The sequence below is a fragment of the Microcebus murinus genome, chromosome 9 (assembly GCF_040939455.1).
Source record: "Microcebus murinus isolate Inina chromosome 9, M.murinus_Inina_mat1.0, whole genome shotgun sequence".
Taxonomy (NCBI): domain Eukaryota; kingdom Metazoa; phylum Chordata; class Mammalia; order Primates; family Cheirogaleidae; genus Microcebus; species Microcebus murinus.
Genome location: NC_134112.1, coordinates 27,272,342 through 27,289,846, shown reverse-complemented (window position 1 = coordinate 27,289,846; position 17,505 = coordinate 27,272,342). Strand labels below are relative to the sequence as shown.

The following is a 17,505-nucleotide window of genomic DNA, read 5'->3' as shown; positions in this document are numbered from 1 at the left end:
GCAGGAGGATCACTTGAGCCCAAGAGTTTGAGGTTGCAGTGAACTATGATGATGCCACTGCATCCCACTTGGGCAACAGAGCAAGACCCTGTCCCAAAAAATAAAAAAATAAATAATTTAAGTCACTCCTCTTCTCACCTAAAACACACACACACACAATTCATTTTATTCTCATTCCACATCTCTCTTAACCCATCATTTCCCACCCCTCTACACTCAGCCCAACCTTACTTCTCTACTCAGAGATAAATATTGTTAATAGTTTGGTGTTTTTCTAGTCATTTTATATGCCTTAAATACAAATATAAAATTAATGAGCTTTCTGTTTTTGTTGTTTCCTTTTACATAAATGGAAAAATTCTATATAGATTCTTTAGGGTTTTTCATTGTTATTAAACAGTATTAAAGATCTTTTCATGTCAGTTACTGTAGAGCTTTCTTTGTTCTTTGTAGTTGCTGTGTCATACTTCAAAGTATGGAAGTATATTCATTATTTACCACCCTCCAATTAATTAACAGAATTCCACAATTAACATAGAAAGAGTTTACATCACTCTTGATTTTTAGGTCATTAAGTTTTATACTTTCCTTTGTTCAAGAGGAACAAAGAGGAGTGAGACTGAGTTCAGAACGAGATAAATGGATCACTACTTTAGGAAATCAGAAGGACAGGAGGGACAAGTATTAAATTATGTCCTTTACCTTTAGGAAGAGGGCAGATAGACTTTGGTTTATACTAAAGGATAGCATAATTCAATGTCTTATTCTATATAAATTGGTTTATAATTATTCTTCTATGCAGGCACTGAAAGTATTGAGGACATCTGAGTTTATGCCCTATGTGGTATTTATCGCTGCTCCAGAGCTAGAGACATTACGTGCCATGCACAAGGCTGTGGTGGATGCCGGAATCACTACCAAGCTTTTGACGGTGAGCTAGCAATATTCTTTTCCTTTTAAAATTTTTCCTTTCCTTTTGAGCGTGTTTAATTCTAATCATGCTTATGAAATAAACATACATAAGGTGTCATAGAATAAAAATTCAGTAGATATAGTTAGGATTTGGAACAGTATTACTTTTACTTGAAAATCATGTTCACTTTACTTTAAAAAAAAAGTTTAGTTTCCTTTTGTAAAATGAAATAGACCAGTATTAAATACACATATTAATCCAACCTCCTCTTTTCATTAATGAGGTAACTAGGCTCCAAGACCATTAATAAGCATGTCCATCATCTGGTTTATTACTGGTAGAGTTAGGTATTCTGGTGTTTAATTTCTGTTCCATGTTTTCTCTTTTTCTTCCTCTCTCCTTTTTCATATTATGGAAATGTAAAAATAATATAGAAAAGAGGGAAAAATGAACACCAATGTGCCATTACCTAGCTTCAATAATACCTGGCAATTCCTATTTCGATCAGACCCTTCCCCCACTTTCTCCTTCACTTTGAATTATTTTGAAGCAAACTTTTGATATTATGTCATCCATACTTTCATATTTATCTATAAAAGATAGACTTTTTAAACATGATCATAATATTAATACACAAAAGATTAATAAGTAATAGCTTAATATCATCTATATTTGAATTTCTCTAAGATTTATAATTTTTTTTACAGTTGATTTGTTTGAATCAGGACCCAATCAAATCCAGGATTACAGGATTAACTGCTTTTATATGTCTAATTCCTTTCTCTTAAGCTGAATATCCCAGTTCTTAAAACACTTGGAATGTTAAAATTAGAATATAATTGTTCATTTGCTTTATTGTACAGTACATACACTACAGTTTGTATGTCAACAGCATATCAACACAATAAGTATATCAGCACAACCACCAATGGTATGATTACTGTGAACATGCAGCTCCCACACAGTTCTTTCTATCCTTAGAATATATCCTACTAAGTATATGCAGTCAAGTGTCTGTGCTTTAAAGTCACTTGCAATTGCAATATTTCCTCTCTGTGTACTTAGGTCAGTTATTATTCTTTTTGTTGTTTAAATTGTCCTGTCTTCAGCTAGCAAGTAGGAACCTATTCAGCTTGGCTTCTGAGTCTTTTTAACACAATTACAATAGTCTTTGATGATTTTTTGCTTTCTGATATGACAAGCTATTCCAGGTTATTCTACATTTCATGTCCCAGACCCGAAACCAGCTATCCAAAAGTCCTGGTTTCTTTTAGAGGGAAATGGTAAAGAGAGTATAGTCACTAAGGGTGTATCTTCAACTCAGTTAGACATTGTTTCTAGACTTTTTCAGTAACTAGAGGTAGGAAATATATTTTTCTTTTTTAGGAAACATACATCATTAGGTCAGTTTGATAATTCCAATTCAAATTTTACATTATTTTTACTTCTTTGACTTTATATTTGTCTTTTTTCCTCTTATCCTGAAAATCGTGGTTCCTGATATTAAGATAATTTATTATTTTACATGTATGTAAACTAAGTACACACACACACATACATACACACATATATATATAATTTCTCAATAATGAGATCAATATGATTATTGAAAAGTTTTAAGTTTCAGGCTTTTGTTTAATTGTTCTTAGGATATATCCCAATAGGTATTAATTATTTTGTTTTAAAATCACTGAAATAATTCCTTTTTGTGTGGTTAAACCAATAAGTTGTTTCATTTTGCTTTTGATTATAGGTATTGCTCTTTTTTCCATTTGAATTTATTTTTTATTAGATAATTCTATACATTTTCATAGCTCTGACATAGATCTTAAAAACCAATTTAGCTTTTCTCTATCCTCTCTATTCTCTCCTACCCATAGGTAGCTGTAATCAGTAGCCATTTCTACTATTTTATTTTTTAATATAAACAAGTTTGTATGTGTGTCCTCCTTTCTGTGTTTCTTACATAAATGGTAGCTTATTATATACAATAGTCTGCCTGCATTTTTCTATTACCAGTATATCCTAAAGACCACTCTATAGCAATAGAGAGAGTCTTTATCCCTTTTCCATCTATATAACATATTCCATTATTGTTATAGGATTTTGGGGTTTTTCTTTTTTTAATAAATCAGATTGCTAATGACTATAATAGGTAAGAATTGCTTTCAAGTTGAATTGTGGCCTGTTTATACATCTATGATCAGAGATATTTTAGTTGTCAAACTTACTTAGCAATCTAAATGAAAGTATTAACTGAAATATTAATATAAGTATTAGGGTTCCTCAGACCTAGTGGTGGATCCCCTTCTCTCTCTACACTGTCCCGTGATTTCAAAATCATTTACATACATACCATTGTTATTTTAATGATTTATATACAGTGGGCCTAGACCTCAGAGCTCCAATTCCTATAACCAGTCGCCTGCTTTATGTCTCCACTTGGATGCCTCACAGACATCTGAAACTTACCACATACAAAGTAGAACAATTTGTTTTCCCCCCAAAATTATGTTCTCCCCAAACCTCAACTCTGCATCTTTTACAGCCTCCCATTTACTCAATCCAGAAACCCAAAGACTAGCCTTGATTTGTTCATTTTCCTTTCTTTTCACATCCTGATGATGTGAAAAACTAATTATGATGATTTTGTCACCAAAATAAATTTCTAGTGTGGTGTTATTTCCACCTCCTCTGCCCCTATCACAGTCCAGGCTGCCCTTTTCTCTGACCAGGATGATGCCATCAGTCATCCTGTTTCCACTCGTGCTGTGTCACATTCCCACTCAGGACCCACTGATAGCTTTCCATCGCATATGGGTCCTCTGTGACCTACCCACCTCCCAACCCTCCATAGATTCTGGTCTTTTTTCAGTATCTTAAATGCACCAGGGTCATTTCTTTTATTCCCTGCATTGCTGTTTTCTCTGCTTGGAATATTCTTTCTCCCCCACTGTACACATGCCCACCTTTGTATTTTCCTTTAGTTCTCAGCTTAAATGTCATTTACTCAGTGTCTTTCTAATTACATTATTTAAAGAAGATCTCTTATAATTCTTTGTACCTGGTTTGTTTCTTTAATAGTACTTATTACAACTTGTAATATTTTATGTTTATTTATAACATAATAAATTAAAATATTTTAATAAATTAATATATAATAAATAAAATTAAATTAAAATATAATAAATTAAACATTTATAACATAAATAAATTAAAACGTAAAATAAATAAGAGATAAACTGTCTCCTCCGCTAAAGGATAGGAGTACTCCCTGCCCTACTCATTGTTATATCCACTGAATCTGAAACATAATAGACATTTTAGTAGGAACCCAATATTTGTAGAATATGTAGAAATATAGTGAAATTTCAAAACACTTGTGATTTTATGAAAAGCTTTACTTCTCACACAGAGCCCATATACTTACTTAGGTACTCCCCATGTCATTTCAAAATGATTAGAACTGCTTTATGAAATATAAACAATATTAGGATAAAAACAAATGAAAGTGTGTGAATGTGTGTTTTGGTGGGGGCTGGGCAGTAGGTAAAGTTATTCTAATTACACTCCTCTAAGATTTTCTGACTTTCTTAGAAATAGGCAGCACATTTGGTTGTGAGGTCAACAGCCACTGCAAATTGGGTTCCACGATTTACATAGGCCATAAGATAAAAATCTTTCCAAAAGGATGATACCATTAAGCTCGAAAGCAGTCACCTGCAATAGTTCTTTCGTTACCTTAGATTCACCCTACGATTATTGTCAGCACTCTCTTAATTAGGAATCTTATCCTAATATGAGTGAAGCAGAAGATACAGAATACTCATAAATGTAAACATGAGTATAGCTGGAAAGACTAGGATATGAACAGACAGTGATGTCTTCTTCAACACTCTATAGATTGAATTCTGAGGATTAATATCAGAATTACAATAAACATATCTAACCTACTTATTACTTATGATCACTTTTAGTTAGAGTTTGAACAAGTAAATATACATTATAACACAAGCATTTCCTTTTAAAACTGTTCAACAGGACTCTGACCTGAAGAAAACAGTGGATGAAAGTGCACGGATTCAGAGAGCATACAACCATTATTTTGATTTGATCATCATAAATGACAATCTAGACAAAGCCTTTGAAAAACTACAGACTGCCATTGAGAAACTGAGAATGGAACCACAGTGGGTCCCAATCAGCTGGGTTTACTGATGACTCAGTAAGGTTAACAATTAAAGTTAAACTTTTAAAAAGTGACTGCAACAAATAAACCTTCTACTGAGAAAATACATGCACAGATAGAAGAAATCTGCCAAGTCCAGGCATTTTTATTGTGTAGATTGAAGTAACAGTACACTATTCTGAATTTTTATATAAAATGTGGTTGGGAAGGTGTACTAATATATAATTTATCTTAATTTTTCTAACTTTTTATGGATAATCTTTCTATTCATATCACATAAATGCGTTGAAGCATTTTGTATATGTTTTAATTTAGTACCCTTGCCTTTTTCATCAAAGGAATTTTCAAATCATTCACTCTAACATTGGTCTCACATTTTCACTGTGATAATGAATACTACTTGAAATAGTTTTGTAATGCTGTTATTTAGTTCAGTATTTAATTAGTGAAGGGTCAGTTACTCTTAATAGAAGAAAATAGTAATTATTGACCTTCCTTCTTAATTGAATTTCTTATAAAAGCAGAATTTTATTGTCAGTGCTATAGTTAATCTACTACCATTTAAATCTGACATCAGAAGTCTGTTCAATTCACATAGTTTCATTATTTCAAAGATTTATGGCTATCCATTCTAATTTATACAGATATATTAGTTTTGTCTCTTCATTTCTATCTTTAGTGAAAAATTGAAGAGCAATACCTTGCACTCTCTTTATGAGGTTATTCTTTTTATTTGTTGCAGTGACATGCTGATGCTAACTAATTTAACATGTACTCAGTACGTTCTGGGGCTGGAAGCAAGGTCATGCAGACTGAGAGAGTGCCTTATCCTGTAAAACCTTAAAGCAAAATGACACTTGAAAAAAAGTTTATTTATTTTCACATGTAAAAATTTAACTGATAAAATGAACCTACTGCTTTAAATGGTTTTTTAAATTAGGATATGGTCAGCAAATGTATCATGCCTCTGCAAATTTCTGTGATGTTTAAAGATGCCTCTAAGTTTGCATTTGGGGGTTTTTGTGAATGATCAATGTGCTTTTTGAAATGTGATGTGATCCTTAGGATACCTGTTCTATTTGTTGTGTTGAGAACCAAATCCATTCAACAATTTGCAAAATTGAGAAATAATTGTCAGCTGTTTTATAGATATATATATACATATATATACATACAAAATATATACATTATATAATATGTATATTATATATGTATTATATAATATATTAAATAATGTTTTGTATATTTTTTACATTTCACTTAAGAAATGCACTTTTTTGTTTCATGATTAGGGAAAAAAGTTTTCCTTTAGATGCATCAACATACAAATTTCTGCATTCACCTTAGTTATTCTCTTCCTGTAGGATTCTTGGATGGTAGAAATTCTTCTTAAAACTTATTGAGAGGCCGGGCGTGGTGGCTCACGCCTGTAATCCTAGCAATCTGGGAGGCTGAGGCAAGTGGATCGCTCAAGGTCAGGAGTTCGAAACCAGCCTGAGAAAGACCGAGACCCTGTCTCTACTAAAAAATAGAAACAAATTACTTGGCCAACTAAAAATATATAGAAAATTAGCCGGACATGGTGGTGCATGCCTGTAGTCCCAGCTACTTGGGAGGCTGAGACAGGAGGATTGCTTGAGTCCAGGAGTTTGAGGTTGCTGTGAGCAGGGTTGACGCCATGGCACACTAGTCTGGACAATAGAGTGAGACTCTGACTCAAAAAACATATTGAGAGATACAGCTCATCATTAACATAAATTAACCATACTTTATATTGCTGCTATCTTTTCACATAAACAGTATTCATACATCAAAGGGTTAGGTGCTTAAATATTGATAGTCATCTTTGTCTGGTGATAGGCACCAGTCACCTGGCTGCTGAAAGTGTTTTTTCCCTCACCAAAGCTGTCATATTCCAATGCCAGCTGGGAGGACTTTGAGGAAAGAGAAAATATAGGACAATAGGTAGTATTCACACATTGTTTTTTGTTTCTTTTTTTGTCACACATTGTTTTAAATCTTTTTCACAATAAAACAAAATACCCAAGTTGTTATATTATTAAAATTGGAAATCTATAGGTGTTTTTTTTTTAATTCTAGAATTTTATAGCCAGAACATAAATTCATGTTCCTTGTTCTAGGATAGGAAATTGGTGACAAAACTGATCATACTCTTTTAATAACTTTGGAAACTTTTAAACCATGTATATTTACACCGAATTCTTGGCTTCTCAAAGCAACATGAATCAAAGCACATTATCAAGGTGATGTCCTATGACTTAATGTCATAGGACAACACACTGTAAATGTGTGACTCAACACACTGTAAATTTTAACAGAAATTTCAGTTCTGCATTCTCAGGAAACATGTATTCTTCAATGTATCTTCATGCTGCTGCATGGAGCCTCTTTAAACAGCTTTGGTATAATTATGGCAGCACAAGAATTTTATCTGAAAAATATTTCAACCATTTTGGTACAATAGAGATAACCTTTACAACATATATATTGTTAGCCTTATCATGTGAGATAAAATACATATTATTTAGAAAATTGTCTGTACTTAAAGGAATTATTTCTATTATAAATGGTATTCATGATTGATTACTTAATGCATATTAGATCCCTCCCAATATAAAATGAAATTATGCAGTTTAGTTCATTTCAGTCTAGATGCCAATGCTGAAGAGAATAAATTTAGAAAAGTTCATTGTATCTCAATGAAGAGTTATCAAATTTGAGATCCATGTCTTATCTTAGTCTGCAGGAACCAGCAGTGCTGTGCTGGGGCAAGAAGTCCCAGAGGCCCCAGCATTCTTCTTAAGTAATGAGAGTATAGTTGTGATCAAGGAAATGTGAACTTCTCTTTTGGGAAGGTCTAAGATAATTAGCCATACTGAGAGAAAATGGGTTAAAGTGACGTTTAACAATTGGTAATAGTTAAAATACACAAACAAGCATATGCTTTTGGGAAACATGATGTGCCAATACATTAATGTGCCTGAGGGTTCCTTGTGGACAGGCGAGTGTCCACATTCAGCATTCAGGGCATGACTATATGTATATATTCATTTTCAAATGTACAAATAGTCATAGAGGCGATGTCCTGGATAAGTCATTTAACTATGACTAGTGGAATACATGTGATTCCCTACACGTAGAGTTTTCACCTTCATTACAGCCATGCCTTTATTATGCAGTCTCCATTTCTGTGTGATATTTGGATAATATCAAATGTCAAATACATCAGGGCTTTGTTTATTTTGGCCAGCTCTATTCAATTGCTGAACATAGCTTTCTAAAATAGAAATTGTTTCAGAAACCCAGTGACCACAGCAATAGCAGCCTAAAGCCTAGATTCTAGAATCTAATAAATTTATAATTTTCATAGTAGCTTATAAGGAGATGTTTCCTTTAAAACAGCAAATTGATTATTAAGACATGTTTATAAAATAATCCAAATTAGCAATAAAATACAATAGTGTGACATTATAGATTATGGCAGATACTAACTGCTTTGACCATAATATGCCAATGACCAAAAAAAGATGATTCTTGCTTTAAAAATTTTAAATGGTACTTATTTTTATGTATAGTAAGTGTCATGATCCCAGTGATTGGAGTTGACACTTCAAGATGGATAGCCATAGGGTTAGGTAAAATTATTTTAAATTGTCAAATACTGAAGATAAATGTTTTAAAAATTGGTCAAAATAATAATCTACTTGCATTTTACTTTTATGACTTCTGAAACAGCACTCCACTATCCAGAAATGACAGGCTAGAGAGCCGGTTATTTTATAGTAATGAATCTTTATACTAAATATATGGAAAAGGCAATCCTGACGTTTTATGTACATATTAATAGATAGCGGTTCATTTTTTAAATGTTTGAGTGACCATATAATATATATATATAGCTATATGTATAATATGTAAAATTCTCCCCAAATACATAAATAATAAAAATATATTCACCCATGTAATTATAACTAGTGTTCTAAAATTTTTAATTACTCCCAATTCTTAGACATTCTGAAACTTTTTATAGATTGTTTTAAAAGGCTCTGGGGGATTAAGCTCAGAAACTAATCATTCATTATTATGATTTAATTTTCTTAAGGAAAAAGGATAGAGCTCTGGATGGAAGCCTCTTGGTTAATACTTATTTAAACCTTTGAATGAATTTATGATATGATTCAGGCTTAGAGATTTTGATACCTGCCCTCATTCCAAGAGATTTGCTATGAGAATTCATGTAATAATGTTTGTAATGTATTTGGAGTTCTTGGGAGAAAGTCAGTGTTTTAAATAATGGGATTGTATATAGTACAAGTGAATATTATTCACAGACCTTTGACTAATAATAATTCAGCATCATATCAGTTTTTATGTAAGTATATGTTATATACCTGAGGAAGATGACAATTCTATAATTTTGTAAGGTAAGGTTATTTTTTGCATTTTTGTTCTAGAATTTTTCAAATTATATTCATTTTTTTAATATTTCCCATAATTCATCATGTTACCTTCTGTGTTCCTGGAATGGTTTTTGGAAAACTGCACAGAATCAAACATGAGTCCTTGTTATACAAAAAAGTGAAAAAATGATGACATCTCATTTTCAAGGTAGGAAAGCATGGTTTGAACCACTTTGGCAGTACTTTCTTAAAAATATTCTCCAGTGATAAAAGTGTAGTTTTATGTACACTCATATGTAGATAATGTACATCTACTGGCAAAGATACTAATTATGACTTCTGACCATGTGAAGTTTGATAAAATGTATGTCTCCCTTCACTTTTAATATTTTACTTATTAGATAGGGCTCAGTTAATATTTGTCTTCACCTTAAATTATAGGAAGTAATTTATAACTGTAGGGTGGTAAATGCTTAACTATAATATCCTTATTGGGCTCCTTTTTATTGCTTAGTTCTTTTAATGTGTACCTCTTTCTGAAGTAATGAATGGTGAACACCATTCAGGAATCCTACCTCCAGTTTTAAAACAGCCCCAAGGATGAAATTCCAGCCTGGAAGAGGGTCTGATCTGCTTGCTTAGTGGTTCTAGTTAGAAGGTTCCTTTTAGTTTAGAATCTCATTCTAATTCCAAACCCTTAGCAAGTCCTTGCTGCCTGACAGACCACTCACAAATCAAACAAAATTTAAGTAAGCAATCCAGTACTCTTTTACCTCAGAACAGACTCTGATCTTTGCTTCTTAAAGCTGTCCTATTTTATCCTTATGCCTGAAATTTATCACTGCAGCCATATTGTTTAACTCATAGCATTAAGTTTCAAAGGCATCTGTGTCTTTATAGGAAAAAACATACACTGTTAGGTCCAGCTAGTGAGCCTCTAAATCCAGACATTAATCCATTTTGGTTATTGCTTTCTCTTCTAACTGCTTCCCCTTCATTGACTGATAATGCACTTGTGTGATAAATCTGACTTATCTCCACACACACAAGTTGGTCAGAAGCAACAATTCTCTCTCTTTTTTCCTTCCCCAACTCTTACTGTTTTCTAATCTCCAGCTAAATGAATACTAAATGAATACATCTGTAGTTAAAGTAAATGCTGCTTATAACTTGGAAGATTAAATGATTTATTGCTTGTAGAACAACTATCTTTGAGTCTCATGCAGTAGGTATTGTTACTAGCAATAGAGGCCAAAATGTCTTATTTTAAATGTTGGAAATAGATGTGTTTATTGTACTTTAGCCAACAGCAAGCCAGGAGTAGCAGCATATATAACTATGACAGGCCATATCTGAAATTTGGCTTTCCACCTATTACTCAGGGTGGCCTGGGAGCTTGGAGAAAGCCTAATAAACTAACTTAAAGAGGAAAACATTATAGCATTAAAAACTCATCAGCTATAAATTACCAACATTAAACCAGAAGTCATTACAGTTAAAATGGGTAGTTTTCATCTCATTTTCTTAAATAGGAGAGGTGGACAGTATTATAAGTAACATTGCTTTGAAAACCTGTTTAAAGCTTATTCTGGTAAACCTGGTCCAAACGAGAAATACCTTCGTCTTTTCAGGTAGAACTGGATTTCAGGCATAGCTCAGCTACATCTGTTCTTGAAATATAAGACAAATATTTCTTTTGGCTGTATATCCTCTTTTAGAAAACACCACTGACTGGCTTCTGTTTCTTCAGTAACATTGATTTTTTTTTAAAGAAGTGATACCTTGGATTCTGTTGTAGAAGAATGAACACTAGAGTTCAGCAAAAAGTGCGATTTTCTATATGCTATGCTGAGCTCTGAGAGTCCATGATGAGTATTTGATGTGAAAACTTGGCTGTGTGGGGGAATTGTTTATTCTTCCTTTTTTCCCCCCAGTTTGTTTTGATATATAGCTTTCCTTTGAACACAGATGCATGCTTTTTTTTAACCTCTAGTCTTTGAAGTGATTATAGAAGAGAATCTTTTTTTTTTTTTAATGGAGGGCAAAATGCTTGTTAGCAATCTGAAAATCAAAGCTAAACAAGTTGCTTAAGTAAGTTTCTGATGAAGTTTAAAAATAAAAATTAATTGCTACTGCTTTCCAGGTAATTGTATTATTAGTTCCTGTATAAAAGAAACATTACTGCTGTTCTTGTATAAATAAAATCAATTAAGTATTGATTTTTCAGAAACTGTCCCTATAAATCTTTTCACGTATTTCCATATGCTGCCCAAAATGAAAATTACTGAAACGTTTAATCTGTGAGATTACATACTCCTGGTAAAATATTTTTGTATATATAAAGAAATAAATATTTACTATTGGAAAATGTGTTTCATTTATAGGTAGAGCTAAGGTTTAGAGATAAAATAACAGGACCTCAGATTAGCTTTGGTAACTTCTTTTAAGTGCTAATTGTCTTTGTAAAAAGCCCCTAATGTCATTTAGTTTTTCCCACCTAAATAAAATTTTCACCTGCCTTTATTCTTCAACAAGGAAGCCCTAACCATTCCTCTATCCCAGCCCAGGTAAGAATTTCAGAAGTAGGGAAGGTTAAAATATGGGATCAAGAAAACAAGGCCTCTATGCTTAGACAGCGGGGTATGCTCTGACCCTTCCCACCCAGGTAGCTGGGAAAGAGAGAAACCCTGGTGGGAAAGACAGTGAACCAACCTGCTGTGGGGCACAGCTCATGCCTCTGTCCAGAAAGGGCCTCTGCAACCCGTTCCTAAGCTAGTTTCTAGGATTCTATACCTCACACTTGCTAGCACAGTGTATTTGTGATATCTCCAGAAGAATTAAGAATTGTTCATTCTTCTATTTTATACTACCTTAGTTGTCTATCGCTGTGATAACAACCACAAATTTAGCAGCTTAAGAACACAAATTAATTTTCTCAGTTCTATACATCTGAAGTCTAATACAGATGACATCAAGCCAAAATCAAGGTGTCAGCCAGGGCTTGCTGGGCCTCTTATCAGAAGGTCTGGGGGAGAATTTGTGTCCAGGCTGATGCAGATTGTTGGCTGACTTCAGTTCTATGCAGTTACAGGAGTGAGGTCATCATTTCCTTGCTGGCTGTCAGAGAGCCTGTTCTCTCTCATCTTAAACTGGCCCCTTCAATCTTCAGAGCCAGCAACAGCACATGGATTCTTTCTCCTGGCCTCATTGTTCCTGCATTTTCTTCAGCCAAGTCTCTCACTTACTCTTATGCCTGTTTTCCCTTAAGGGCCATGTCAGAGAATCCAAGATAATCTGCCCATCTCAAATTCCATAACCTTAAAAACATCTGCAAATTCCCCTTTTTCCATGTAAGGTAACATATTCACAGGTTTTAGGGACCAGGTCTTGGACTTCTTTGATGAGCCATTAATGGACCATCCACACTAATGTCAGTGGTACTTCCTGAATCTATTTATGGGAAAAGTGGTTTGTTCCTCTTTCATGAATGGAAACATCAGAGTTAAGGTGGCTGTCCTGTGCTGTTCTAGGACATAATACATTTATTTACTATTTTCCAAGTGACCTGAGCTACTAGAAATTGTTTCCAAATCTAATTATGGAAAAAAGCATGGCTTGGGCCGGGCGCGGTGGCTCACGCCTATAATCCTAGCACTCTGGGAGGCCGAGGCGGGAGGATTGCTCGAGGTCAGGAGTTCGAAACCAGCCTGAGCAAGAGTGAGACCCCATCTCTACTATAAATAGAAATAAATTAATTGGCCAACTAATATATAGAGAAAAAAATGAGACGGGCATGGTGGCACATGCCTGTAGTCCCAGCTACTTGGGAGGCTGAGGCAGCAGGATTGCTTGAGCCCAGGAGTTTGAGGTTGCTGTGAGCTAGGCTGATGCCACGGCACTCACTCTAGCCTGGGCAACAAAGCGAGACTCTGTCTCAAAAAAAAAAAACAAAAAAAAGCATGGCTTGATCTCAACCAGTAAATAAGGGTACATTTTTTTTTTTTAATGAGGAAACTGGGTATCCTGTCTAGTTAAATTTTTGGAAGCCCAGTTTCACCTCATGGCAACCATGCCTAGCACTGCCTCACCCACCACATCTTTGCAGGTGTCTGCTAGGAAGCCCAGCAATAACTGGAGGCTGGGACCTCCTGTAGCAGCATAAAACTACCTCCTTTTTAATAGCCAATTCTTTTTTTTTTTTAATTTCAGAATATTATGGGAGTATAAATGCTTTGGTTATATAAATTGCCTTTGCACCACCTGAGTCAGAGCTACAAGCATGCACATTCCCCAGACAGCACGCACCACACCCATTAGATGATGAGTTTATCTATCCCTTCCTCCCCCCACCTACCCAACACCCAATGAATGTTACTCCTATATGTGCACATAAGTTTTGATTGATTAGTACCAATTTAATGGTGAGTACATATGGTATTTGTTTTTCCATTTTTGTGATACTTCAGAGAATGGGCTGCAGCTCTATCCAGGATAATACAGGAGGTAGTTTACCATTTTTTTCTATGGCTGAGTAGTACTCCATGGTATACATATACCACATTCTATGAATCCACTCATGTATTGATGGGCACTTGGATTGTTTCCACATCTTTGCAATTGTGAATTGTGCTGCTGTAAATATTTGATGCAGACATCTTTTTTATAGAATGTCTTTTTCCCCTTTGGGTAGATACCCAGTAGTGGGCTTGCCAGATCAAATAGTAGTTCTACTTTTAGTCACTTGGGGTATCTCCATACTACTTTCCGGTTGTACTAATTTGCAGTCCCACTAGCAGCATATAAGTGTTTCTATCTCTTCGTATCCACACCAGCATTCATCATTTTGGGACTTTTTGATAAAAGCCATTCTCACTGGAGGTAAGTGATATCTCATTTTGGTTTTGATTTGCATTTCCCTGATGCTTAGAGATACTGAGCATTTTTTCATGTTTGTTGGCATTACTCTATCTTCTTTAGAAAAGTTTCTGTTCATGTCCTTTGCCAACTTTTTAATTGGGTTGTTTGATATTTTTTCTTGCTGATTTTCCTGAGTTCTATATAGATTCTAGTTATCACCCTTTTATCAGATGTATAGCATGCAAATATTTTCTCCCATTCTGTAGGTTATTTGCTCTAATGATAGTTTCTTTGGCTATGCAGAAAGTTTTTAATTTAATCAGGTCTCATTTATTTATATTTATTATTGCTGCCATTGCTTGTGGGGTCTTCTTCATAAATTATTTGCCTAGGCCAATGTCTGTAAGAGTTTTTCCAACATTCTCTTCTAGAATTCATGCCTTAGGTTTAAGTCTGTTATCCATCATGAGTTGGTTTTTGTGAGAGGTAAGAAGTAAAGATCCTGTTTGAGTCTTCTGCATGTGGCTATCCAATTTTACCAGCGCCATTTATTTAATAGGGATTCTTTCCCCCAGTGTATGTTTTTGTCTGCTTTGTCAAAGATCAGGTGACTATATGAGGAGGGTTTTATATCTGGGTCCTCTATCCTGTTCTATTGGTCTATGTCTCTGTTATTGTGCCAGTACCATGCTATTTTGGTTACTGTAGCCTTGAAGTCTAGTCAATTAATACTTCCCAATTCGTTTTTGATTTTGTTTTTGTTTTGTTTAAGGTTGCTTTGTCTACGTAGGGACTTCTATGGTTGCATATGCAGCATAGAATTATTTTTTCTAAATCTGCAAAAATTGATTTTGGTGTTTTAATAGGAATTGCCCTGAATCTGTAAATCACTTTGGGGTGTATAGACATTTTAACAATATTGATTTTCCCAATCCATGAGCATGGTATGATTTTCCATCTGTTTACATCCTCTGCAATTTCCTTCCTCAGTGTTTTGTAGTTCTCCCTGTAGAGGTCTTTCACCTCCTCAGTCAAATATATTCCTAGGTATTTTGTTTTCCTTGTTGCTATTGTGAAAGGTATTGAGTCTTTTTAGTTCTCAGTTTGACTGTTGTTGGCGTATATAAATGCTACTGATCTGTGTACATTGATTTTGTAACCTGACACTTTGCTGAATTTATTTGTCAATTCCAGGAGTCTCTTGGATGAATCTTTGGGGTTTTCTAGATATAAAATCATATCATCAGCAAATAACAACAGTTTGACCTCTTCTGCCCCCATTTGGATGCCCTTGATTTCCTTCTCTTGTCTGATTGCTGTGGCTAGGACTTCCAACACTATGTTGAATAGAAGCAGTAATAGAGGGCAACCTTGTCTGGTTCCAGTTTGAAGCAGGAATGCTTTTGATTTTTCCCTATTCAGTATGAAGTTGGCTCTGGGTTTGTCATCTATGGCTTTCATCATTTTGAGGTAAGTCCCAGCTATGCCTATTTTATTAAGAGTTCTTATAAAAGGATGCTGAATTTTGTCAACTGCTTTTTCTGCATCTATTGAAAGGATCATAAAGTCTTTGTTTTTACTTCTATTTATGTGGTGAATTACATTTATATATTTGTATATGTTGAACTATCCCTGCATCTCTGGGATGAAGCCCACTTGTTCATGATGGATTATTTTTTTGATGAGCAGCTCAACTTGGTTTGCTAGGATTTTATTGAGAATTTTTGCATCTATATTCATAAGAGATATTGGTCTGTAGTTTTCTTTTCCTATTGAGTCCTTTCCTGGCATTGGTATCAAGGTGATGTTGGCTTTGTAAACCGTGTTGAGGAGAATTCCTTGCTACTCAATGTTGTGGAATAATTTCTGCAGGATAGGTACCCATTCTTCTTTGTAGGTCTGGTAAAATTCAGGTCTGAAACCATCTGGTCCAGCAGTCTTTTGTTTTTTTGAAGATTTTTTATTGCTGTTTCAATTTTAGTACTTAATATTGGTCTGTTCAGGAATTCTATTTCTTCCTAATTGAGCCTAGGAAGGCTGTGTGTTTCTATGAATTGTCCATTTTCACCACATTTTCAAGTTTATGTGCATAGAGATTTTTATAGTATTCAGTGATGATATTTTGTATTTCCATGGTAGCAGTAATAATTTCTCCTTTTTCATTCCTGATCAAATTTGTTAGAGTCCTTTCTTTTCTGCTTCTAGTTAATCTACTGAGTGGCATGTCAATTTTATCTTTTTGAAGAACCAACTTTATGTATCATTAATCTCCTATATAGTTCTTTTTTTATCGATTTCATCTAATTCTGCTCTGATCTTGGTTATTTCTTTTCTTCTGCTGTGGTTAGATTGGTTTGTTTCTTTTCCAGTTCTTAGAGACAATTCATTAGATTGTTGATTTGTGATCTTCCTGTCTCTTGGATATAGGCACTTATGACTGAATTTTCTGCTCATGACTGCTTTAGCTATATCCCACAGATTTTGATAACTTGTACCCGTTTATCATTTAGTTCAGGGAATCTTTTGATTTCTATCTTAATTTCCTCCTTGACCTACCATTCAGCAGTAGGTTGTTTAGTTTCCATGACTCTGTGTACAGATAAGTGTTTCTGTTGATTTCTAATTTTATTCCACTGTGGTCTGAGAAAATGCATGGTATCATTTCTATTTTTTTTTTAATTTGTTAAGACATGTTTCGTGGCTTAGAATGTGATCATTAGAGAATGTCCCATGAGCTGATGAGAAGAATGTATATTCAGTAGTTTTGGGGGTAGAATGTTCTGTAAATATCTGTTAGGCCCATTTGTTCTAGAGTTCTATTTAAGTCCATTGTTTCTTTTCTGTTTGTCGGATATGTCCTATTTTGTCAAGTGGGTATTGAAATCCCTGGCTATTACAGTGCTGCTGTTTATCATTTTGTTTAGATCAAGTAGAATTTGGTTTATGAATCTAGGTGCACCTGTGTTAGGTACATGACTACTTAGGATTGTTATATCTTCTTGTCAAACTGTTCCCTTTACCATTATATAATGAATCTGAATGATTCATTACTTTTGTTGATTTGAAGACTGTTATCTGATATGAGAACTGCTACACCAGCTATCTTTTGGTTTCCATTTGTGTAG

The 17,505-nt window shown here is 34.2% G+C and overlaps 1 protein-coding gene across 5 annotated transcripts in view; it reads left to right on the top strand.

Moving 5' to 3' along the window:
- PALS2 (protein associated with LIN7 2, MAGUK p55 family member) overlaps window positions 1-11,880 on the top strand; it is a 114,268-nt gene extending 102,388 nt beyond the window's left edge. For all 5 annotated transcript variants that reach the window (XM_076006364.1, XM_020289884.2, XM_076006367.1 and 2 more), the window contains exons 11-12: window positions 803-931; window positions 4,955-11,880. In XM_076006364.1, the coding sequence (XP_075862479.1) occupies window positions 803-931; window positions 4,955-5,131 (306 nt within the window). In that variant the 3' untranslated portion in view covers window positions 5,132-11,880. The remainder of the gene's footprint in view (window positions 1-802; window positions 932-4,954) is intronic.
- Window positions 11,881-17,505: the final 5,625 nt, after the last annotated feature.